Raw genomic sequence first — 23819 nt, forward strand, 5'->3', positions numbered from 1 at the left:
AGCCTGCCCTGCTGCATACTGAAGTCCACAGGCGTCTGTCCTCGCTCTCTTTAGATTCAATGCTTCAGGAAGCTCTGAGCATCTTCCCTGAGCTATGACTTTTGTCCACAAGCACTGGAATCTTGTGGAGACACAGTCTTCTCCCCATGGCTCATGGGACACCTTGATTTTGATGCTGGGTCAGACCATACCCAAGAAGACTCACATGATCCTAGTCTTCAGTGGTCCCTGCATGTACTAGCTGAGCTTCCTTCTACTTCTAGGTCCACGTGTGATGCTTCTCTTTTTTGGGTATGTTAGAGACCTTCAGCCCCACACCCACCATCAGTTTTGCTTTGGGGCTCCTGGGTTTTATTAAAGCAACAGGCCCGGGGAGTGTGTCCCTTTTTCTCAGCACCTGAAGGGTAACTGAGCCCCATTAGTCTAGAGGCAAGTGAAGCCTAAAACTTAAGCTAGGTCTGTTCCTGGATCTGTCTTGGTCATCTGGGGCTCACCGGGCAGCACATACTTTTGAAAAAATTAGGTTCTTACTTGTAAGCAAGTATCTGATCTGTCCTTCATGGTAGCAGACACCATGGGCAGAGAGCCCCGGTTGACCCTGAACAGCTCTGGGATCGGAGTACTGACCCCCCCACCAAAGACTTTAAAAGTTGCCATAAAGTTCTGACTCCCCCAAACCCAACAAGAATCTTTCTCAATATCCACAAGGGATGGGGCCCAGATCTCTCCACCTCCTGCTGATAACCAGCTCAGAGGACACCTGGTGCCTGGGAAATGGCCCTCTGAACACCAGATCTAATTTTGATACATTCAACCAACACCCAAGAAGGGGTGAATTGTGATTGTGAAATTTAGGGATTTAAAAATTGTTCTCTTGGGACTGGAGCGATGGTGCATTGGTAGGATGTTTGCCTTGCATGCGGCTGACCCAGGATGGACTGCAGTTCAATCCTCTGGCGTCTCATATGCCCCCCCCCCCAAGCCAGGAGTGATTTCTGAGTGCAGATCCAGGAGTAACTCATGAGCATCACTGGGTATGGCCCAAGTACCAAAAAAAAAAAAAGTTTTCGTGTAAAAGCCTGGAATGACCTCCAGCCCTGGCAAGCTCTTTGGGGCACAATTTTCAGGAAAGAGCCTCAGTCCCCAGCTAGCTCTCAGGATTCTCCAGCTAAGTGCATGGACTCTCCCAGAGAGAGGATATGGAGGCTGGGCCTTGGGGAACCTTCTGGAATTATACCAGTCCTGGCCCACTGGCACCAAGCTCACTCTCCAGCAAGGACATTGGCACTCAGAGGGCTTGCCTGGATCTCCCTGGCAAAAAAAAAAAAAGCAAGGCCTGGGGCCAGAGAGATAACATGGAGGTAAGGTGTTTGCCTTTTATGCAGAAGGACGGTGGTTCGAATCCTGGCATCCCATATGGTCCCCTGAGCTTAGAGCCAGGAGTAACCCCCGAGCGCTGCCAGGTGTGACCCCAAAACAAAAACAAAACAAAACAAGAAAACAAACAAAAAAAGCATGGCCTACTCCTCTAGCACCCACATTCTGAACAAATTCCTGCTCTGCCTAGAGGCCTCAGTGACACCTCATGTATCACATCCTGCCTTCCCGGGCCAGAGCAGCATCCAGGGTCCAAAAAGATGGCTGGCGACTTCCCACCCCCCCTCCAGGCATTCTGTGTTTAGGGGTCCCAGAGTCCGCTGCTGTTACTTTCTGGCCAGGTAGCCGCGGCACATGGCCTGGAAGGCCATGATCACATCGGTGATCTTCAAGTCTCGCTCCTCCTCCAGATGGGCCAGAACCCCAGTGCGGAAGAAGATTTTGCTCTGCCCGATCCTGTACAAGTTGGGGTCAAGTTCAAGAGCTTTGATCTGCAGCAGGAGGAGAAGAGTCACCGTTTTCCTGCTGTGCTGTGCGCAGAGTGTGTGTGTGTGTGTGTTTGTGTGTGTATACAATTGTGTGTGCACGTGTGTGTTTGTGTGTGCATGTGTGAATGTGCGTGTTTGTGTGTATTTATATATATGGGGAGATCTTGCAGGTTTGAGGGTGGTCCCACCCACAGCAGCAGGGGACAGGCCTGTTTTAGGGTGTGCTCACCATGAGGATACAAGCCTGCTTCCCGTCCATGAAGCCTTTCGGGATGGCATTGGCAGCCAGGATCTCGTAGCTGGAGACAGAGGGGGGACAGAGTCAGAGGGGGTGTCCTAGGGGACAGAGTAAGAGGGATAGTCTGAGGGCCTGACTCACCGCTGGCGGAATTCCTGGAAGACGATGCGGTTGGGGAAGCCCTGGCGGCAGATGCGAATGCCCTCTAGCACCCCGTTGCACCGCAGCTGCTCCAGCACCAGGAAGGCATCCAACTTGCCAGACTGTGGGCCGGGAAGGGCAAGTCAGGGGGCAGAGGGCCCAGGGTCCCCACCTGGCCAGGGGCTCTGCTTAGGGGCTTAATGCTCTTTCTCCCCTTCTTATTGGTGTTCTAGTTACCCCTTATCCCACCTGGCTTACTTCCTGTCCCAGCCCACACTCCACCGCTCCCTGCTCAGTTCTCCCTACATTGTCTCGTCCACAGCCGAGGCCTCCACCAGTCCCCTGGGCCCTGTTTCCCTGTGCCCTTTCTAGAATGTAAATCAGGGCAAGACAACTCCTGAGGACCTGAGAGGGGAAGGTCAAGGTCATGGAAGGAAGGACATGGTCCTCCCTGTCCACCATGAATCTGACCCCTCCACAATCCTATCTCACATCCTCCACACAATCCCAACTCACACAGACACACACACACAAGTACACTTGTGTGTGCCTCCATAATCCCATCTCATACACACATATACACATATACCTCATAATCCCGCCTTACACACACACCTCAAGGTCTTGCCTAACATACATGGACACCCACACATATGTTCAAACACCCTCCACAATCCCACCTCTCTTTCTCCCCCCCCCTCACATACACACACGCACTTCACAGTCTTGTCTCACATACATATATATGTGCGCGCCTCCACAGCCCTCGAGCCACTCTCTGACCACGCACCCTTTTCTCGTGGTTGGGGATGATGCAGCGCACAAAATTAGGGGTGGTATTACGCAGCGTGGTCATGAGCTTGCCTAGCTGCTCCTTGTAGAGCTGCCCCACTGTGCGGAACATGCCCTTCTTGGTCTTGGAGGCGCTGGGCAGTGAGCTCTCAGTCATCTTGGCCATCTGGTCCAGCCCCACAATGCGGTCCACTGCGGGAACACGGTGGGCCCATCAGCCTCTACCCCTGCCCTGCTCTGCCCTCGGGGCCTGCACCCTTCTCCGGCAACAGGGGGAGAGACAGGACATGGGGTTGGGGGTCAGGGGATAATTTTCCAAGCATCACCCATGTGCTACATTCCCCAGCACCCCAACACTTTTGTGGCCACCTAAGCCCACATGGACTTGCTTCCTTAGGCCAGGGTGGCAGGGCTGGGGGTCACTTCACTGGAAGAGGTTCAGGTGTCAACTAGATGTCACTCATACCCGCCAACACTGATCCTTGGGTGCCTGCTGCCCCCATACCAGCATCTCCTGGGGGTGGGCAGGGGTTGTGGGGGAAAGCCAGGAGGAGGGGAAGCCAGGCTCAGGGTTTCTCCTGAGCTCCCGCTCCATGGAGCCTTACCATCCTTCCATAGGTCAGCCACAAACTTGTCAGAGGATGCATTGAGAAGGGAGGTGACATTGTCATTCAGGGGGTCCATGTTTTTGGTCAGCCAGGCGCTGGCATTGTAGTCCACCTGCCAAGCCCCCCCCCCCAAGAGGTCAGCTATGCCCAGGGCATGAGGCTCTTCCTGCCTGCTCAATCCTTTCATGCTAGGGCCTGTAGACAGCCCTGGACACCGAGACAGGGACTGGCTGGCACAGGTAGGGAAAGCCTTCCTCCCGCTACCACATCCTTCTCTAGCAACCCCTTCTTCAGAGCCTGGCATGAACGCAAGACTTCAGAGGAGTGCAGGGGCTGTACTGCTGAGAGGTCTTCCCACATTCAGAGAGCACTTAGCACTTGGTTTTATTTTCCATAAAGATGAATCACATTCAAATTACATTGGGGGGGGCCGGGCGGTGGCGCTAAAGGTAAGGTGCCTGCCTTGCCTGCGCTAGCCTTGGACGGACCGCGGTTCGATCCCCCGGTGTCCCATATGGTCCCCCAAGCCAGGAGCAACTTCTGAGCACATAGCCAGGAGTAACCCCTGAGCGTTACCGGGTGTGGCCCAAAAACCAAAAAAAAAAAAAAAAAAAAAATTACATTGGGGGAAGTGATCTTGTTTTCCTCTCTCTCTAAGAAACAACTTCTATCAAGAGGGAATTTTCATCAGTGGGTAGAGATTCCCCAGGAAATCACAGGCAATGGTGTAGACCAGGAGGGGCTGATAAAAACCACCTGCTGAGTAAATTCAGGGGTAATGGGCCTGATATGGTCCTAGACTGATAAGAATCTTCACTTATAATGGGGTTGGGAGAGGAAGGAAAACTTCACTCCTCTGTGCCTAGGGGAGCACAAATTTACAGGGTGCAGAGCAAATGTTTTTAGTTTTGCAGGCCAGACAAGCTCAGTCACCTGGGCTTAGGGCTGCCTGGGTCTCACAAAAACAGCCACAGATACGTAAGCAAATGACTTGGCTGTGATCAAATAAAATTTTATTTAAAAAATAGATGGTGCAGGCCCGGAGAGATAGCACAGTGGCGTTTGCCTTGCAAGCAGCCGATCCAGGACCAAAGGTGGTTGGTTCGAATCCCGGTGTCCCATATGGTCCCCCTGTGCCTGCCAGGAGCTATTTCTGAGCAGACAGCCAGGAGTAACCCCTGAGCACCGCCGGGTGTGGCCCAAAAACCAAAAACCAAAAAAAAAAAAATAAATAAATAAATAAATAAAAAGATAGTGCATCAGGTTTGGTGTGTGGCCCTAAACCAAATCAAATAAAAACTTAAAAAAACTTAAAAGAGAAGGATAATTGTGTTGGCCTAAAAAGTCACCCCCATTCAAGGGGATTTTAGGTTTGGATGTTGGTTCAGGATCCAGAATTTAGAGTCCAGCAGAACTACCTGCTGCCATGCCTGAGTAGTTCTTGAGTCCTGCCAGCATACTCCTGTAATCCCCAATCCCGAAGAAAAACAACAACAACAACAACAACAACAAAACAAAAATGAAAGCAAGCTGATACCTTCCCAGCGTAGTGGATGATGGAGAACTCAGTCTTGTCCTTGAGCTGCTTGGGCTTCTGGAACTTGGGATGGTTACCCTGCTCTGAACACAGTTTCTCCACAAAGGACTTATCGGTGGCTTTGGGGAACCAACATTCCTCGTCCAGGAGGGCCAGCACGCCCGGGGGATTGTTCTGGGGACACAAGATGGAAAGGTAGGGTTGATTGTGGGGAGGGTACCCCAGCCCTAGGCTGGCCATGCCCACACTTCAACAAGCTCCTGGATCTAGAGCCTCATTTTCCTGGAGAAGAAGGAAATGCTGATTCCCTGCACCTCCAGGACCAGCAGGTTTTATGGAACATGGTCTTGCTGCTGTCCCCTAGTAGAGAGCTGGCAGCACCACAATCATTTCACTTGTAAAGAAGCCCTTAGCTTGGGAAATAAATTCACTAGAAATTCCTTTTAGCAAAGCACCTCCTTTTTTTTAGCATTTTTTAGAGATACACTCCTCTGAGGTTCACACTTGGCTCCACGGGAGGAGCCGGATTTATCAGTGCCCAATGAGCCCTTCTTCTTCGGGAGGAGTGGGGGATAGAAAGGAACCTCTGCCCTCCTGAGGCAGTGAGGTTAGAACCAACAGAGGCTCCAGAATACCTGAACAAACCCAGGAAGGGTGCAAGGGAGAGGAGTAAAGGAGAGAAAAGGAGGGGTGAGTGGACTGAGAGGTTAGGAAACAAAGAATGAAAGGGAGAGAAAGGAGAGAAGAAGAAATGGAAGGGGAAAAGGAGAAGAGGACAGGAGGAAGGAAGAAGGGAAGAAGAGGAAGAGGGAAGGAAGAAGAGGAAGGAGGACAGCTAAAGAGAAATAAAGAAAGAGAGAGGAAGGAAGAGGATGGAAGGTGGAGTAAGGGAGCAGGAGGCCAAGCTTGGGCTGCACTGGACAGGGGTGAGGGGCCTGCCCGGCCTGGGGGGAGGGCTCACCGGCCTCTCGATGAGCTCAATGCAAGGCTGCAGGTCGAGGCCGAAGTCGATGAAGTTCCACTCGATGCCCTCGCGCTGGTACTCTTCCTGCTCCAGGATGAACATGGTGTGGTTGAACAGCTGCTGCAGCTTCTCATTGGTGTAGTTGATGCACAGCTGCTCGAAGGAGTTCACCTGGAATAGAGGGTGATGGTGGTGATGGTGAGCTGGGGGTCCCAGACATGGGGTGGCGAACATGGTGAACTGGGGGTCCCTGACAAGGAAAAACTGGAGGAGCATATTGGACATTGAGGTTCAGAGGCGCTCTCCTCTGGAGGCGAGAGAGAGAGAGAGAGAGAGAGAGAGAGAGAGAGAGAGAGAGAGAGAGAGAGAGAGAGAGAGAGAGAGAGAGAGAGAGAGAGAGAGAGAGAGAATGCGGTGGCTGGAATGCTGTTGAGAACTGTGGAAGTCTCATTGACACCAATAGGCAAAAACCCACTGGAGAAGAAGCTGAGGGGGTGGAAGAAGGCAGAGAGCTGGATCCCTAGTCTTCTCAGTTTCACATACACTCCCTGAGGGTGTTGTCTCCTTCACCAGGAAGAAGCTAGTCTTGACAGTGTAGTTGCCCAATTCTAGAAGGGTTTCTCCAAGAGGAAGCCACAACCCAGAGAACCAAAGTGTGGCCAGCCAGGACTCCACCTAGCCATACCTCAAAGATCTCAAATCCAGCAATGTCCAGGATGCCCAGGAAGGAGGCCCCTTGGCGATGTGTCTTGTCCAGGGCTTTGTTCACACGAGCAAGAATCCAGCGGAAAAGACGCTCATATGTTGCCTTGGCCAGAGCTTCAATGGCAAAATCAGCCTGTGTGTGGGTGTTCAAAGGGGAGACATGATCATTCCCAGCCTGGCTGAGGGCCAGGTGCTCACTCCTCTCTGTTTGTTTGGTCTGTACAAAAGGCTCATAATAAAATGACCCTCTATCTAGAAGCAGGAGGGAAAGGACCCATGCCCATGGCAGGACCAGGTGGATCTGGAAACACAACCTGTCAGAATGACCTGGAACAAAATAGAGCCTCTGGGGTCTTGGGGATCATGGTGAGGTTGTCAATACTGCTTCTGAGGACCATTTTTTAGGTCAGACCTGCAGCAAAGAGATCAGGGCAGGGATGGTGTCCTGGGATGAACACCGCTACAGCAGCCAGGGATGTTGCTGTCCTTGTTCTGGATTCTAGCTTCAAAACCTAACTTGGAACTTTGACTATCTTGATAGTAGGTGGCTGGGGGATAAAGAGAAAAAAGGAGGGTAGATGAGTGATTAGATGAAGCTGTCTATGAATGGATGAATGGTGCATGGACAGCTGGATTTATGGGTGGATGGTTGAGGTGATGCATGGAGAGATGTATATATCATGAACAGATGGGTGATGGATGGATGAATGAGTGAATGAGTGGAGAAGGGAGTGTATGGGTGACAGATGATAGGTAGATGGATGCATAGATGAATAATGAAAAGATGGGGATGTACAGATGGGCAGATAGATTTATAGATGCATGAATACATGGATGGATGAACAGTCCATGGATGAACATCCATGAATACATGGATGGATGATGGATGTATAAGCAAATGGATGGAGTAAATCAGTAGATGGGTGGGTGGAAGTACAGATGAATAAATGTATGAGTGGACGAATTCACTCAAGGATGGTTGAGTAAATGGACGAAGTGCTACAGAGAGATGGATGGATGAATAGTGAATATATAGAGAGTGAATGGATGAATAGGTGAGAGGATGGGTGGATGGATGATGGATGGTTGAAGAATGAATGGAGAGGTGAGTGAATGGGTGGATGGGTGAAGGGGTCAAAGGCTGCAGGAATAAACACCCAGTGCCGCTACCTGTTCTTTCGTCTGTGCCTTCTGCACGACATCTCGCCCAACTTTAATGCGTGGCGTCAGAATTGCTCTTGTGAAATCAGTCACATTGATTCCCGCGAGGTGACAAACCTTCTGAGCAGCTAGAGGAAGGGAAGCAGCAGCATGTCACCAGGAGCCCACCGGCAGGCAGGCATACAATGGGGTGTTTGTTTTCTGTGTAGATGCTGCTTTTCTTGGAGAGACAAAACATGAGGGGATAAGGAAGCCTGAAAGAGTCCTAAACACTGCGGTCACCAGTGACCTCCTCCCCCCAGACTTTGCCAATACACAACAGTGAGGATGAGGGAAGGCTGCTCCCAATGAGGATTCGGGGGTCAGAAATCTAGATCGAATCTTCCTCTCACTTCCCCGCTGTGTAATTTTCGAAAAGCCTTTTAACTTTTTACATTTCTCTTGGCTTCTGACAGGCCCTGCTTTCTGAGATCTTATGACTTGCCTAGGGAAGAGAATGAAGCAAGATAAAGGACCATCAGCAGGGGTAACTGTGCTATCAACCTCAGTTCAACACCTTTGGGACATGCCTGGGGGCTCAGTTTGTGGCCACACACACTGGACTTTAGAGTCTATTGGCACAAGGGCACATACCCTATGAGGTTCTCATGAAACAGGAAGAGAGTACAGCAATGACATCTCTCCATCCCCCCAATTCCCAGGATTCTCAGCTGCAGGTGACTTGTCCCTTGGACTCTGTGGCAATATCTAGAATAGTTTTGTTTGGTTTTATTTTAGGGCCACCAACAAAATGGAAATTTGTGACTGCATTTTCTGCACTGCTCAGTCCTAGTATATCGCATCCTGCACATGTGCTTAGAAATAATAAATAAGGGCCCGGAGAGATAGCACAGCGGCGTTTGCCTTGCAAGCAGCCGATCCAGGACCAAAGGTGGTTGGTTCGAGTCCCGGTGTCCCATATGGTCCCCCCCGTGCCTGCCAGGAGCTATTTCTGAGCAGACAGCCAGGAGTAATTCCTGAGCACCGCCGGGTGTGGCCCAAAAACCAAAAAAAAAAAAAAGAAAAAAAGAAAAAGAAAGAAATAATAAATAAGACAAATAGAGAGGGCAGAGACAAGAGAGCAGAGACTAGAGCTCCAAAGGAGCTTTGATTTCTTCTTTTTTAATATATTTTGTTGTGTGGACAGTTGGACCTCACCCAGCAGTGCTCAAGAACCATTCCAAGTTCTGGGTTAAGAAGTGGTCCCTGTGGTGCTTGGGAGACCAAAATGTGATGCTGAGGATTTGAACTGGGATCAGTGAGCTGCAAACAAGCTCCTTAATTCCTATACTACCTCTCCAGCCCCTTGGATTCTTCCTATCTAAAATGACTCATGTCCTGACACCAAGACTCCAAGAACTTCTCCCTAAATGATTTGAAACTTTTGAGGTTGAAAATTTTGAGGTTTGGACACACCTGGCTGTGCTCAGTGTTTACTCCTGGCTCTGCACTCAGGGATCACTCCTGGAAGTACTCAGGGGATCATATAGAATGTCAGGGATCAAACCTGGGTTAGTTACATGCAAGGCAAGTACCCTCCCCACTGTCCTATCACTCTGGCCCCGCCAGTGGAAACTTTGAAAGGAGAAATCAGTGATGAAAAGCTGCTTGTTAATATCCAGATAGCTTTATCTGGGAAAGAACCAGAAACTGGGAGAAAGGAAGGGAGGGGAGAGAGAAGAGAGAGAGAGAAGAGAGAGAGAGAGAGAGAGAGAGAGAGAGAGAGAGAGAGAGAGGAGAGTTTGTGAGTTCACACAGGGCTTACAGCCTTACATGCACCTGACTCTAGTTCACCTCTGCCCTCCATCCACATTGAATATAGAGCAATCCTTGAGCAAATCTTGATGCCCCCTTCCAAGAACTAGAACTAGAGAAGGACCCCAGCCACCCCATTTTGCCAGAGAAGTTGTAAGCAAGGGCACCTGTGTTGTCAGGCATGGACGCCTGGTCTGTGTTTCTTTCCTTCTTGAAGACGATGTTCCCGAGCTGCAGTACTGATGAAACCACCTTCAGCACGGCTGTGGAAGGAGATGCAACTCAGACACACATGGAGAGGGTAGGAGTTGCCAACCTGCCAGCATTCCAGCCTGCCTGGTGCTACATGCTAGGAGGAAGCTAAAATCTCATTCTCTGCCAGGGAAGCAGAAAGTTGCAGAAAGTTGCTAGGAGTCTTTGCACTCTAACCGGAACTCTATGGCCAGTTTTAGCCCTCTGCATCAAATCCAGCCCTCTACCTGTCCCTGTCAATAAAGCTTTTTTTTTTGGGGGGGGGAGGAGGCATACCCAACAGTACATAGGGATTACTACTGGCTCTATGCTCAGAAATCACTCCTGGCAGTGCTCAGTGAACCATATGGGATGCCAGAGATCAAACCTGGGTCAGCAGAATGCAAGGCAAATGCCCTACCCACTCCCACTGTGTTATTGCTCCAGCCCTGCTATCAATAAAGTTTTATTGGAACACAGCCCCCTCACTGACACGTTAGCCAGAGCTTATATATGCACTGCTGTGGCAGACTCAACCGGTGCAATTGAGACAATGTCACCTGCAGAGGCTGAGTTGATTTTCCCCTCTGGTCCTTTCAAGAAGATATTTGTCACCTGCTCCCATGCAGCCAGAAGAATGGGGCATTAGTGCCACCAACCTCAAAATTGCTGTTGGTCCATCCTGAGCATGAAGCAGATGAGAGAACACAGAAGAACAGGACAGGTCTGGCTATTAGAAGTCAGACTAATGCTTCTCCCTGGTGGGAGCTACTGAAATGGGGCAAGAGGGAGCTTCCAGGTATGGGGCAGTGGGTGTTTTTGGTGGTAATGGGTGCTAGGATTAAGCCACACCAAACCATGAACACAGACAGCTTTCTCAGCAGAGGTCACATGTCAATAGAAAGTCTTTAATTTTTTGTTTGTTTGGGCCACACCTGGTGGCGCTCAGGGGTTACTCCTGGCTCTGGGCTCAGAAATTGCTCCTGGCTTAGGGAACCATATGGGATGCCAGGGATCAAATCCATGTCTGTCCTGGATTAGCTGGCTGCAAGGCAAATGCCCTACCACTATGCCTCAAAACCCATGCCTGAGAGGGGTTAAGGCGCTTGCTGGGTTTCAGCATCCCAAGTCCAACCACTAGAGGCCAGTAAAGGTTTCCCTCCCTGCCTGGGCCAACTCAAACTGTCCTCAGACTGGGTCTGGGTGAGAGTGTTTGGGACTGGTGAGAAGTTCCCCATCCTAGTTGATTTTGTTTAGTTTTTGTTTCTCCAGTGATGATGAGGGGTTACTGGCTGTGTACTCAGAAATCATTTCTGGCGGGGGCTCAGGAAACCATAGAGGATGAACCTGAGCACTACATCCAAGGTAAGCGCCCTCTCCCCTGGGTCCAGCCCAATTTAAAACTTTTTGTTTTTATTCTGGTGTCACACCCAGCTATTTTCAGGACTTATTCTTTTTTTTTTTCTTTTTTTTAGTTTTTGGGCCACACCCGGCTGTGCTCAGGGGTTATTCCTGGCTGTCTGCTCAGAAATAGCTCCTGGCAGGCACAGGGGACCATATGGGACACCGGGATTCGAACCAACCACCTTTGGTCCTGGATCGGCTGCTTGCAAGGCAAACGCCGCTGTGCTATTTCTCTGGGCCCTCAGGACTTATTCTTTTTTTTTTTTTTTTTTGGTTTTTTGGGCCACACCCAGTAACGCTCAGGGGTTACTCCTGGCTATGTGCTCAGAAGTTGCTCCTGGCTTGGGGGACCATATGGGACACCGGGGGGATCAAACCGCGGTCCGTCCAAGGCTAGCGCAGGCAAGGCAGGCACCTTACCTTCAGCGCCACCGCCCGGCCCCCTCAGGACTTATTCTTAACTAAGGGATCACTTTCCAGCAGTGCTGATGGAACACATGGGATGCCGGGAATTAAACCCAGGTCACAGTGTGCAAAGCAAACATCCACCCCACTGTGCTATCACTCTGGGTCCCTTTTTAAACTTTTTTTTTAAACTTTATTTATTACAATGTGAATGAATGAGGGTAGTAGAAAGCCTGTCTCAAATACAGGTGTGGGGGGTAGGGAGGTGGGAGATTTGGGGCATTGGTAATGGAAATGTCTCATTGATGAAGGGCGGGTGTTCTTTATATAACTGAAACCCAACTACAATCATGTTTGTAATCAAATTGTATAAAATATATTAATAAATAAATATAAAGAAAATTAAAGAAGGGGCCGGGCGGTGGCGCAAGAGGTAAGGTGCCTGCCTTGCCTGCGCTAGCCTTGGATGGACCAGGAGCAACTTCTGAGCGCATAGCCAGGAGTAACCCCTGAGCGTCAACGGGTGTGGCCCAAAAACCAAAAAAAAAAAAAAAAAAGAAAATTAAAGAAAAACAAAAAACTTCATTTATTTATTGGTTCTTGGACCACACCCAGCTGTGCTCAGGGGTTACTCTTGGCTCTGCACTCAGAAATTGCTCCAGCAGGCTGGAGGACCATATGGAATGCCTGAAATCCAATCGGGTCCCTCCCGGGTTGGCTGCATACAAGGCAACTGCTCTATCGCTGTGCTATCTCTCCAGTCCTCCACTTTTTTTTTTAAAGCAAAGAATTGACCCAGAACTGATTCTGGCTCCAACTCAGATGAACTACTCTTAGAGAGCCCATGTCATTCTGAATCTGGTCCAGGACCCAGCCAAAGTCCACACATACCATCCATTTGTCAACTGACCCCAGCACCCATATTTACTGAGCCCCTCATTATCTCAGCAGGGGCACTCCTCCCAGTCTCTGCCTTTCGGCAACCTTTGTGCTATTCTGGGGCTGCAAGCAGGAGTGGGCGTGGGAAGGAAGGAAACTTTCCACAATCTTGCCCTCGTGTTCCAAAATGAAATTAACTTTGAACATAGGGGTACAACTAGCCTAGAAGGAAAGGCATTTTCTGAAGCACAGCATGAAGACCAGGACCGGCTCAGGTTCCATTAATGAGATGGACCAATACTGGAGTCTACCAGACACAAATCTTTTAGAAGAACCTTGCTAACCCACGACCTCTGGTGAACCCCTATCCCTGTCCACATCATTTTCGGTCATCAGCTACCTTTCTGCCAGCAAAGTTACAATCAGCAGTGGCACATCTCCTCAGGCCAAGTGATAATATTCCAGAAAATGCTTGTCCCCCTGGACAAAAGCCTGAAGGCTGTGAGGGTTGGAGCCACAGCAGTTATTTTGCTGCCAAGAAACTACAGTCTACCTACAGTCCACAGTGCTAGAAGATTATGCTCTAGAGACACCGTTTGAGTGCCCAGAATTTGCAGTAGGTGAAGCCAGTATCCCTCATCTTTTCATCTCCACAGGTAATTGGAGTCACTTGTCACCAACATGAACCCTAACAAGGATGTGCTATATCCTCATTGCTGACAAGCACCAGCACATAATAAAATCTTTCTTTCTTTTTTTGTTTTTGAGGAGTTGAAATTTTCCAAGAATAAAGCTCAACCCTGATCATAGGTGAACCTCTAAGGGAGTCCGGTGGCACCAAGAACATGGCTCAGGGCTCTAGCCCAGCCCCAGCATGGGAGACTTACCCAGACGCTCCTCCTCACTGAAGCCCATGATCCCCATGGCCTCCAGGGTTTCCAGAAACATCTCGTCATCCTGGGCAGCTGGGATGGGGCACGTAGCCATTGGAGATAAATGTATAGTTGTTGAAAACCCTCCAAGAGCAAGTCATCTGGAAGAGGAGGCAGAGGGGGGATGTGGTCAGAAAGACAGACAGCTTCTAGGAACAGAAAAATGAAACTGGAGAAAGGTCCGGCATTTTTAGCTTTTTCCCTTACTCCTATGGGGGAAACTTCAATATTTTATATCTGCTTCATCGATTCAAAGAGCCATAACGAGCCATCACTGGTCTCTTGGGTGGCTGAAAACTAAATCTTGGTCCCCCTTCCTGAGCCATTGACCCTTGATCTAGAACTGCACACCCAGGAGAGCCCACCTTATCTCAACTGCCCCCAAATGCCCTGATTTCTGGAACAAAGCCACCTGCAAAGGAGATCCATCTTTATGCTCCCATTTCCTTTCATTAAAAAAAGTCATGGGGCCAGAAAGATAGCATGGAGATAAAGTGTTTGCCTTGCATGCAGAAGGTCAGTGGTTCAAATCCCGGCACCCCATATGGTCCCCTGAGCCTTCCAGGAGCGACTTCTGAGCATAGAGCCAGGAGTAACCCCTGATCGTGGCCAGGTGTGACCCAAAAAACAAAAATTTTTTTAAAAAATCATAAGCTTTAAAAATTCGGGGTGAAGGAATGCTTAGAGTTGAGGGGTGCATGCCTTGTGAATACAAGGTCTCTGTTGGCTGGATGTAGGCATGGAGGTATTTGAGCACTGCAAGGTATAGCTCTGGTGGCCCCAAACATCTCTGGGTCTGAGCAGCATAGCAAGGAGGGGCCAGATCATTGAATCATCAGGACACCCCCCCCCATCTGTCTCAAGCGCCCTGAGCACTGCTTGGCAAGTTCCCCACCAAACTTCAATCACTATCAGAGTATCATCAAAATACTATTCTCTGGGGCCAGAGCAATAGCACAATGAGAGAGGGCATTGGCCTTGCATGCAACTGACCCCAGCATCCCATATGGTTCCCTGAACCTGCCAGGAGTGATTCTTGAATGCAAATCCAGGAGTAACCAACACCTGAGCACTGCCAGTGTGTCCCCCAACCTCCACCCCCCAAATCTCTTGCCCTGCACAGTTACATTAGGTGTTTCCTGACTTAGGAGTTCAACAAAGCTAAAAGGGTCTTTAAAATCTTTAAAATCTGAGGGCTGGGGAGATAGCACATTGGGGAGGCCATTTGCCTTGCATGAAGCAGATCCAGGTTCAATCACCAACATCCCATATGGTCCCCAGAGTCTGCCAGGAGTAATTCCACAGCAGAGCCAGCAGTAATTCTTTAGTATTCCCAGCTGTGGCTCACAAACAAAAACCAAACAAAACACTATGCCCTGTCTCATTCTCCAATGCCAACTAATCCCCCTCAGAAATTGCTTTGCTTTTCTGGTTGTTTCTGGTCCCCACTAACTCTGGATCTGATGGGCTTGTGTTGGGGGTAATACTGGGAGATGCTAGCATTCGATTGTCTAGTTTGGGTCTCAGTCCAACTGAGCAGCTACTGACTAACTTCCCGCTAGGGCCAAGACAAACTCAGCTCTTTCCTCTCCTCCAAGCAGTTCTAGCATAAGGGAAAAGGAGCGTTTGTTTCAGGGGATGGCATGAAGCAGGATGGACCAAGCTGCCAATGCTTCATGGAAACAGCCATTTCCTTTTCTGAGTCTGTTTTCTCTGGAGCTCCCAAACCATCAGGCAGAGTCACACAGTGGCAGAGAAGCCAGAAGGTCTCCCAAGTCTAAACTATTTACTCTCTGGCCCATATGCAAGAACTTTCTGCTGATCCTTGTTTACATGATGACTTCGATGAATTATTGTGCTCAGTACCATCCCAGCCTGGGGTTCTGATACTCAGTTGTTCCATTCAGCTCTTCCTTCCTCCCCAAGATCTATCACTGCTCCTCCTTTTCTCTTACCAGTAGATTTTAGGACACTTGCCAATTCAGAAAGAGTCAGCTCCCAGAATAATTTTTAATTAGGCTGGATTTGTCTATAGCTTTGAAGGGAAGTCAGTTGGATAACTTTCCTTTAGAAATCAAGTCTTTTGGGAGCCGGAGCGATAACACAGCAGTAGGGTGTTTGCCTTGCATGCGACTGAGCAGGGTTTGATTCCTGGCATCCCATATGGTCCCCTGAGACTGCTAGGAGCAATTTGAGTGCATAGCCAGAATGTCACTGGGTGTGGCCCAAAAACCAAAAAAAAAAAAAAAAAAAGAAATTAAGTCTTTTGTGATTCCAGTCCCTTAGAAGCTGCTGCTAAGTAAACATAATAGTACATAATGTACATAATAGTACATAATGTACATAATACATAATAAATAAACATAATATTACACTAACTCACAAGATAGTGCAGAGTTCCAATGCTGACTGACAGTTCTGTTTCTGAACATTGTTTATGGTCTCCTCCCCCACTGGTCCCCAAGCACTGCCGTGAGGGATCCGTTAGCATAGAGCCAGGAGAAAGCCTGAGCATCTTGGGTGTGTAGCAAACCCTCCCTCAGATAAATGCAAGATTTAAGCTTTAGGATTAATGGAAGCACCTGATTCCCATCACAGGGACTGGGGTCTTTGCCAAAGCTGGACATTAATGGGTATAAACTTAAAAGTGTTTGATTCTTTCTCTGATTATCAAAAATGAAAATGGTCCCAGGAATGGTCCTGACTAGGCTTGTCCTTGCCTCCCTCCTGTTTCTTGTGGGGGCACACCCAGTGGCGCTTAGGTGTTACGTCTGGCTCTGTGCTCAGAAATTGCTCTTGACAGGCTCAGGGGATCATATGGGATGCTGAAGATTGAACCCAGGTCATCCTGGGTCAGCTTTGTGCAAAGCAAATGCTCTACTACTGTACTATTACTCCGGCTCCCTTGTCCTTGCCCTTTAAAGTCAGAACAGAGAATAGAAACCCCAAGTATTAAACTGCTGACTGCTGATGAGCAGAAGAGGGTATGGGGACATTCAACCCCACACCTCTCCCCACCTATCAGCACCAAAACTGCTCACTCCCTTATTTGATGATGTCTGTCACTACTCAGAACCTCCAGCCTCTCATCTGAACAAATGTGCTGGAGATTCCCAGAAAGATGGAAACTCCAGATGATGTCTCCATGCAACACACCTCAATACTGACAAGAGACCCAAGTCCTTTTGGTAATTGTCACCTTAGGTCACAAAACATATCAGGAGTCAACTTTGTTTTTTTTCTCATAAAAGTCTTGACTTTTTAATAGAATTTAGGCCATCCTCTGTACTTGCAATACCTAATCTATTTTTTTTTTTAGCTATGGGATTTGTATATTTGGGTGAGGGGGTCCCTAACCACTGCTGGGATTGGTCTTCTGGGTGGTTCTCAGCCAACATGGCCAGCAGCAGTTCAATGCACAGATCTGAGAATATGGTTCCCTAAGGGGCTCTAGATCCCCTGAGATCCTGGGTAGTGCTCTGGTTCTACTTAAGACTTAGGACAGGGGGCCAAAGAGTACAATGTGTTTGGAGCTTGCCTTGCATTTGGCTAGCCTAGGTGTAATCTCTGGCACCCCATATGGTGCTCAGAGTCCCTCCAGGAATGAGTTATGAGCACCTCCAGGATTGACCAAAAAAGAAACAAAGACTTAATCTGTGGCTACATACCCAGAATGTAAAGCTTCTGGAATCTGTATACACTCTATTTACATGGGAAAATGCCCCTACTACAGAAGGCCACCAAACTATGGCCCACTTCTTGTTTGTTTTGTTTTAATGTCAGTTTGCTGGACCCCAAAGTGCTCAGGGACTACTATTGCCTCAGGAGTCACTCTTGGGGTTGCCTGAAGGACCATGGGTTGCCAGGGACTGGAGCAGTGTATAGCAGTGCTCCAGATAGCTAAGTGCTCTCCCATGGTCCCACTGGCTCTGTGTACTCAGAGGCCAGGCCCACTGGCGTTTGGGGTGCCTTGCTATGCATGGAAATAACAGTGTGGTCTGAAGACTCAGAAACTTTTAGTCCTTTAAGGAGCAAGTTAGCCGGGCCTGCCTTCCACAGAGGCTGCTTCTAAGTCACCTGTCACAGGAGTGGAAAAGGTTCAGCTCCGAGGCTCCTCCAAACCCTTCTGAAACACAACTGCAACTCCCATAAATGTTCTCTTGGGAGCCAGCCAACAGGGGGGCTGTTTGCATGCTCCCCAGAGGCACGGACTGTGTCCACTGGACCATGACAATCATCTCACCAAAACTGATGGTGGTCAGTCACATAGTAGATGCTTAGGAAATAAGAATGGCCAGGGATGCCCAAGGCTCCTGGCTAATCGAGGGACACAAAGCACCTCACACTACTTCCCAGAGGTAAGCTTCTTTCCCCTCCATGCACTCTAGAGCACTTTTCTTCCTTCTTTCCTTTATTATTTTTTGGTTTGGGGCCATACCCCAAAATGCTCAGTGGTTACTCCTAGCTCTGCACTGAGGAATCACTCTTGATGGTGCTCGGTAGACCCTATGGAATACTGAGAATCCAACCTTGGAATCTGGGTTGGCCTTGTATAAGGCAAGCACCCTCCCTGCTGTGTTATATATCTCTAGCCCCAGTACTCACCTTTCATCTTGTCCTTGGCCCCAGCGATCATGTAGTAGAAGATGTGGAACGTTCTCTCATCTCTCGCTTGGCGAATGGCCCGGGACTTTTCTAGCAGGTCTGGTTGGAGTAAGTTAAGAAACCCGCAGATGCCAGAGGTACACCCCATTAATAATCAAGTCCTTTTCAAGAGTCTCAGTACCTCTGCAGGAGTGGGGACTGCTCCAGGCTCCAAAGAAAGAGGCTCTTGGGAGAGTTCTGTCTGGAGAGTTCTAGAGGAGTCTGGAGAGTTCTAGAGGGTTCTATAAAGTTCTGTAGAGTTCTAGAAGTACTGGAGGGTTCTGGAGAGCCTTCATGTAAGGGACTAGAGGTAAAACCAAACTACCCAGGCCTGATTCAGTTCTGAGACCCAGATGAGACCAGAGGTTGCTGCTGGCAGATCCCAGATTTGAAGAAAAGTGGGGCAGAGGGAAGGAAACTAACAGGAGGCAGGAGTGGGGAGGAGATGAGGGAAGAGGGGAAAAGAGAGGTAGAGAGTGACAGACATACAGACAGAGCATACACAACCCCACTACCAGGATAAACCACAGATAAACCATGTAGTGATAGCACAGCAGGTATGGAGTTCACCTGGCAATGGGTGGCTGGGGTTCCAACCCCAGGACATGCCCACGCATGTGAGCACCTTCTTCGAATCTCCCCAACCAACTTGGCATCCCCCAGGAAGATCAGGGATGGAGATGTGTTTGGGGATTAGGAGGACCCTGGTTTGGGATCCACTTGGGGCCTCCGACAAGGTGTAAGGACAAAAATTCTCCCCCTAAGTCTATGATAAGGAACTCTAGACTAAGACAAGCTCAAACCCTAGTAAAGTGTACTTTTTCACTCCTGGCTCAAGGCAGAGAAAGAGTTAACTCAGAAATACAACCAAAGTTGATGCCCTTCAGGAATAAGGAACGAGGGGTGGAGTGAGCTTGGAAAAAGGCTCCCTTAACAACCAAAAGTCTAAATAAGAGATCCCCCCAGGAACAGTTGCATTAGCATTATGGGGAGGGGTAGAAGAGGGGGAAGTAGGATGCATGCTAGGGACAGGGGTGAAGGGAGGACAACACTGGTAGTGGGAATGCTCCTCATTCATTACTACTATGTGCCTTAAATATTACAGTGAAAGATTTGTAATTCACTTTGCCCACAATAAAAAATATAAAAAAGAATGTAATTCTAAATTTATTGTCATAGTAAACAAATAAAACCATCTTTTTTTTTTTTTTTTTTTTTTTTTTTTTTTTTTTTTTTAGTTTTTGGGTCACATCCGGCAGTGCTCAGGGGTTACTCCTGGCTGTCTGCTCAGAAATAGCTCCTGGCAGGCACGGGGGACCATATGGGACACCGGGATTCGAACCAACCACCTTTGGTCCTGGATCGGCTGCTTGCAAGGCAAACGCCGCTGTGCTATCTCTCCGGGCCCAAATAAAACCATCTTAACTAAAAAAAAAAAAAGAGATTCCCCCAACAACCAGTCTTTCTATTAGGATATTCCTTGATGACCAAGGTTTGAATCAGAGATCCCCCGACAACCAGGAATATCCCTTGACAACCAGTTTCTCTCTCAGAGTATCCCCTGACAACCAAGGTTCAAATTAGGATATCCCTTGACAACCAGTAAAATCAGTGATTAATTAGGACATCTATACAATGAAATAATTGTTCTATTAATGTTCTGTTAATGCTTGTAATTTCTATATAAACTGCTTGAAGATTGGATTCAGGGTCCTTGCCAAGACTCCCCTAGTGGGATGAGGCTCGGACCTTGGTTAACCAAATAAACCCCTCCCTTTTGCACCTTGCATTATCAGAGGTGGTCTCTGACTCTCATTACCCGGTATCATCCCGAACTCTAATAAAGGATACATGTGTCTATGTTGGCACCCACGATATAGCCAGTGACGTCAAAGTTGATGCGGATGAATTTGCCCTGCAAAAAGGGGGGCCTGTGTCAGGCTGGGTGCCCAGCTGAGCTATTCTTACCTGAGCAGGAAGGTTGGGGGAGCAGTGACATAAGAGTTTCAGGGTCTGGGGCCGGAGAGATAGCATGGAGGTAAGGCATTTGCCTTTCATGCAGAAGGTCATCGGTTCGAATCCCGGCGTCCCATATGGTCCCCTGTGCCTGCCAGGAGCAATTTCTGAGCATGGAGTCAGGAGTAACCCCTGAGCACTACCGGGTGTGACCCAAAAACCACAAAAAAAAAAAAAGAGTTTCAGGGTCAGCTGAAGTGAAGGGAGTTGGAGCATACAGAGATTGGTATACCACAGAGCCCAGTTCGTTCCTATGTGGCTATGTGGGCACTGAGCACAGTGGGCACTGGAAAATACCCTCTGGTCTGTGGAACTGTGCCATGTGGCAGGTGCAAAGGGGTTGGAAATCACAGGGATGGCACCAGTGGCATCTCAGTCAATGTTCACTGAGACAGTTATGATAGCCAATACTTGGCCAAGTCAATGGTCTATTTTTAATACATGCATGAATGAATGAATGAATGAATGATGAGCAGTAGGACCCTCACAAGGTCCTTAGGCCAAGACAGGATCAATAATCTGTAGTGAGAAGCAATTTATATACCAACCATCCCACCCCTGTGCCCACACTTTCCTTCCTTCCTCTTCCCCCTTTTTTCCCCTCCCTCCCTCCCTCTCCCACCCTTCCTTCCTTCCTTCCTTCCTTCCTTCCTTCCTCCCTTCCTTCCTTCCTCCCTTCCTTCATTCTTCTTTCCTTCCTTCCTCCCTTCCTTCATTCTTCTTTCCTTCCTTCTTCCCTTCCTTCTTTTCTTCTTTCCTTCCTCTTCCCTTCCTTCCCTCCATCCCTTCTTCTCTCCCTTCCTTCCTTCCTTCCTTTCTTTCTTCCTTCCTTTCCTCCCTTCCTCCTTCTTTCCCTCCTTCTAACCTTCCTTCCATCCTTCCCTCCTTTTCTTTCTTCTTTTTTTTCTATTTCCTTTCTTCTACCCTTCCTTCCTTTATTTATTTATTTATTTTCTCTCATACCCAGGAATCTCAGGGGGTTACTCCTGGCTCTGCACTCAGGAATCACTCCTGGTAGGCTCAAGGTATCATAAGGGATTCCAGGCATTGAACCAGGTCGGCTCCCTGCTGGCCCCTGTTTGCTTTCTTAGAAGATATTCCAAAGTTTCAGCCCTTCCCAGAACACCCAGATGCCTTTGCCACTCACAAATCTTGATGAGTTGTCATTCTTGACTGTTTTGGCATTGCCAAAGGCCTCCAGAATCGGGTTTGCTTGCAGAAGCTGCTTTTCCAACTCACCCTAGAATTCATTCACATCGAGTTATTGGAAAAACCAGCAAAGACACCACAGCTGTGTCCCCACTGAATGGCATCATCCAAGACCATCTTCTTCATCTGATCAGTCTTGCTATCACTTGCTAGCACCCCCAAGGAGCTGGTACACCAGCCCTGCCCTTTATGGCTGTCCTAACACTGCTGGCTTTTTGCAAGTCTACTCCAGAGGGACAGACTGAGCCAAACCCATTAGTGAGGGGCTCAAGCTTCTCCAATCTCCACGTTAAAATGTAACTCAGGCCATGCATGATAAACCAACCCTTCCCAGGCCACAAAACTATAGGATGGATCATAGCAAGAAAGATCTCCAGGATAAGTTACTCCAGAGCAAGAAGCTGCTTGGAACCTGGTCCCTAGAGAGATGAGAAAGGGATAGAGATGGGTGGGGGGCACCGCTTCCTTCTGGCTCTGCCTGACCCTCCACACTCATCCATACAGGGACCAGCAGAAAGTTTCTGTGCAACAACATCTGAGTTTATTCACCCTCCCTCATCCCATTGGCAGTTGACAAAAAAAGATGAAAGCAGGGCAAGGGCTACATGAACAATCCCAGTTTAAGGGGACCTCTGCCCTGTTGGGTTTTGTGGAAACTTACCCTGAAGGTGACCAGTTTTTTTTTTCCTCCCTCATTTTGGTTCTTGTAAAAATGACTGAACTGTTTCACTTTTTTTTTTTTTAATTTTGGGGCCACACCCAGCAGTACTCAGGGTTTACTCCTGTCTCTGCACTCTGAAGTACTCCTGGCAGGCTTGGAGATCATATGAGATGCTGGTATCTAAGTACGGGTTAGCATTTGGATGTTTTCCTTGCAAACCCGCTGTGCTATCAATGCTTAGGCCTCTGAACAGATCCACATTTGTCAGTGCAAACCTGAGTCCCTTTCTCAAGTGGGAATTTCAGTGGAGGAACCCCAGGGAAATGGAAATCTTCAATACTAGGGGATTGAGCTCCATTTCTAGTGCTCGTTTTACAGGAAGGAAGGTTGGCCCAGACAAATTCAGTGACTTGGCTAGAAGAGGAGGTAGAAAACGAGACTCCAGATCTCGGGCTGGAGGAATAGATCATAGGGCTGACACAGGCTCTGCAGGCTGGAGCCCTGGATTAGATCACCAGTTGCGTAGTCTTCTGAGCACTGAGCCAGGAGGGAGGAACTGCTCAAGTATAGCCACTGTGCAAACCCCCCCCCCCCAAAATACAGCCAGCCAAAAGAATCCCTTTTCTCTTTCTTGTCTATCATTTTGTACCCAGGATCTAATTAGGATAAGTATTGTTGTCCCCTCCACAAGGAATAGGGAGCAGGGAAACCCACACAGACACCCCCACTTAAACTCTGTGCTAGACATGAATTCACTCAGGCAGAGGCCTGAACAGGATCGCGCAGCTGGGGCCTTACCTCGCCACCAAAGCTAGCGCATTGCAACCCTGTCCCTGAACCGCCAGCCCACACCCACATGCAAGGACACTGCACACACACACACACTGCACATGCATGCAGAAGGACACACGTGCATGAGGAGGGGACAGACAGAGGTTGGGGGGCAGAGGAAGAAGGCAGGCATGCCCCCAGCAGGAAACTCAGCAGAAAATTCAACACACCACACAGGAGGGAGATATGTCTCTGGGCTGGGCTACTTAGCAGGCCTGGGATGCACCCATGGGTGGGAAGGAGTCAGGCTAATTTCATTCCCACCCAGGGAATGACCCAGGAAACTCCCCAGTGAGAATCTGGTGGTGCCAACATGGCTGCACACGGGATTCCCCCCAGGACTGTATTTAGATTCATTTGTTGTTATGGGGGAACTGTGACACTTGGGGGTGCCTGGTCCCTTCTCTTTTCAGCAGCAGGACTCAGGGTGAAGAGGAAGCGTGCAGGTCGAGCCCACTCCATGCCCCCCGACACGCTAGGAAACATTCCCCATTACTCACGTAGGCAAAGGATGGGCCCTGCTGTGGGGGTGAACGACACGAATACAATCAGAGGCAGTCTGGCTTTCCCTATCAGGACTGGGGAAGATCTGTAGCACCCCACTCCTACCCCATGCTCACAGGATAGAGACTTGCTTCCTCCAACTGGGATTTCTCACTCTTCTATTCATTCTCTTTTTATATTTTGGAAACATGGGGCTCTGCCTAGCCTTGTAATAGGCTTATTCTCCCTAGGCCATGAGGAGCCTGATCCCAGGCACCCTCATATGTCCTCACCACCCTTGGTGAATCTTTGCTCTTTG

General features: G+C 48.9%; 1 protein-coding gene across 1 annotated transcript in view; it reads right to left on the reverse strand.

The window, feature by feature from the left end:
* MYH11 (myosin heavy chain 11) overlaps nt 1-23819 on the reverse strand; it is an 85430-nt gene that overhangs the window by 21914 nt on the left and 39697 nt on the right. Inside the window, 17 exon segments of the mRNA XM_049789258.1 lie at nt 1708-1868; nt 2095-2164; nt 2245-2366; nt 3035-3228; nt 3642-3756; nt 5182-5355; nt 6143-6316; nt 6831-6983; nt 8021-8139; nt 9973-10068; nt 13612-13699; nt 13701-13736; nt 13738-13757; nt 18262-18360; nt 20152-20215; nt 21464-21556; nt 23518-23538. Coding sequence (XP_049645215.1) covers nt 1708-1868; nt 2095-2164; nt 2245-2366; nt 3035-3228; nt 3642-3756; nt 5182-5355; nt 6143-6316; nt 6831-6983; nt 8021-8139; nt 9973-10068; nt 13612-13699; nt 13701-13736; nt 13738-13757; nt 18262-18360; nt 20152-20215; nt 21464-21556; nt 23518-23538 — 1799 coding nt within the window.

This window comes from Suncus etruscus, chromosome 15 (assembly GCF_024139225.1).
Source record: "Suncus etruscus isolate mSunEtr1 chromosome 15, mSunEtr1.pri.cur, whole genome shotgun sequence".
Taxonomy (NCBI): domain Eukaryota; kingdom Metazoa; phylum Chordata; class Mammalia; order Eulipotyphla; family Soricidae; genus Suncus; species Suncus etruscus.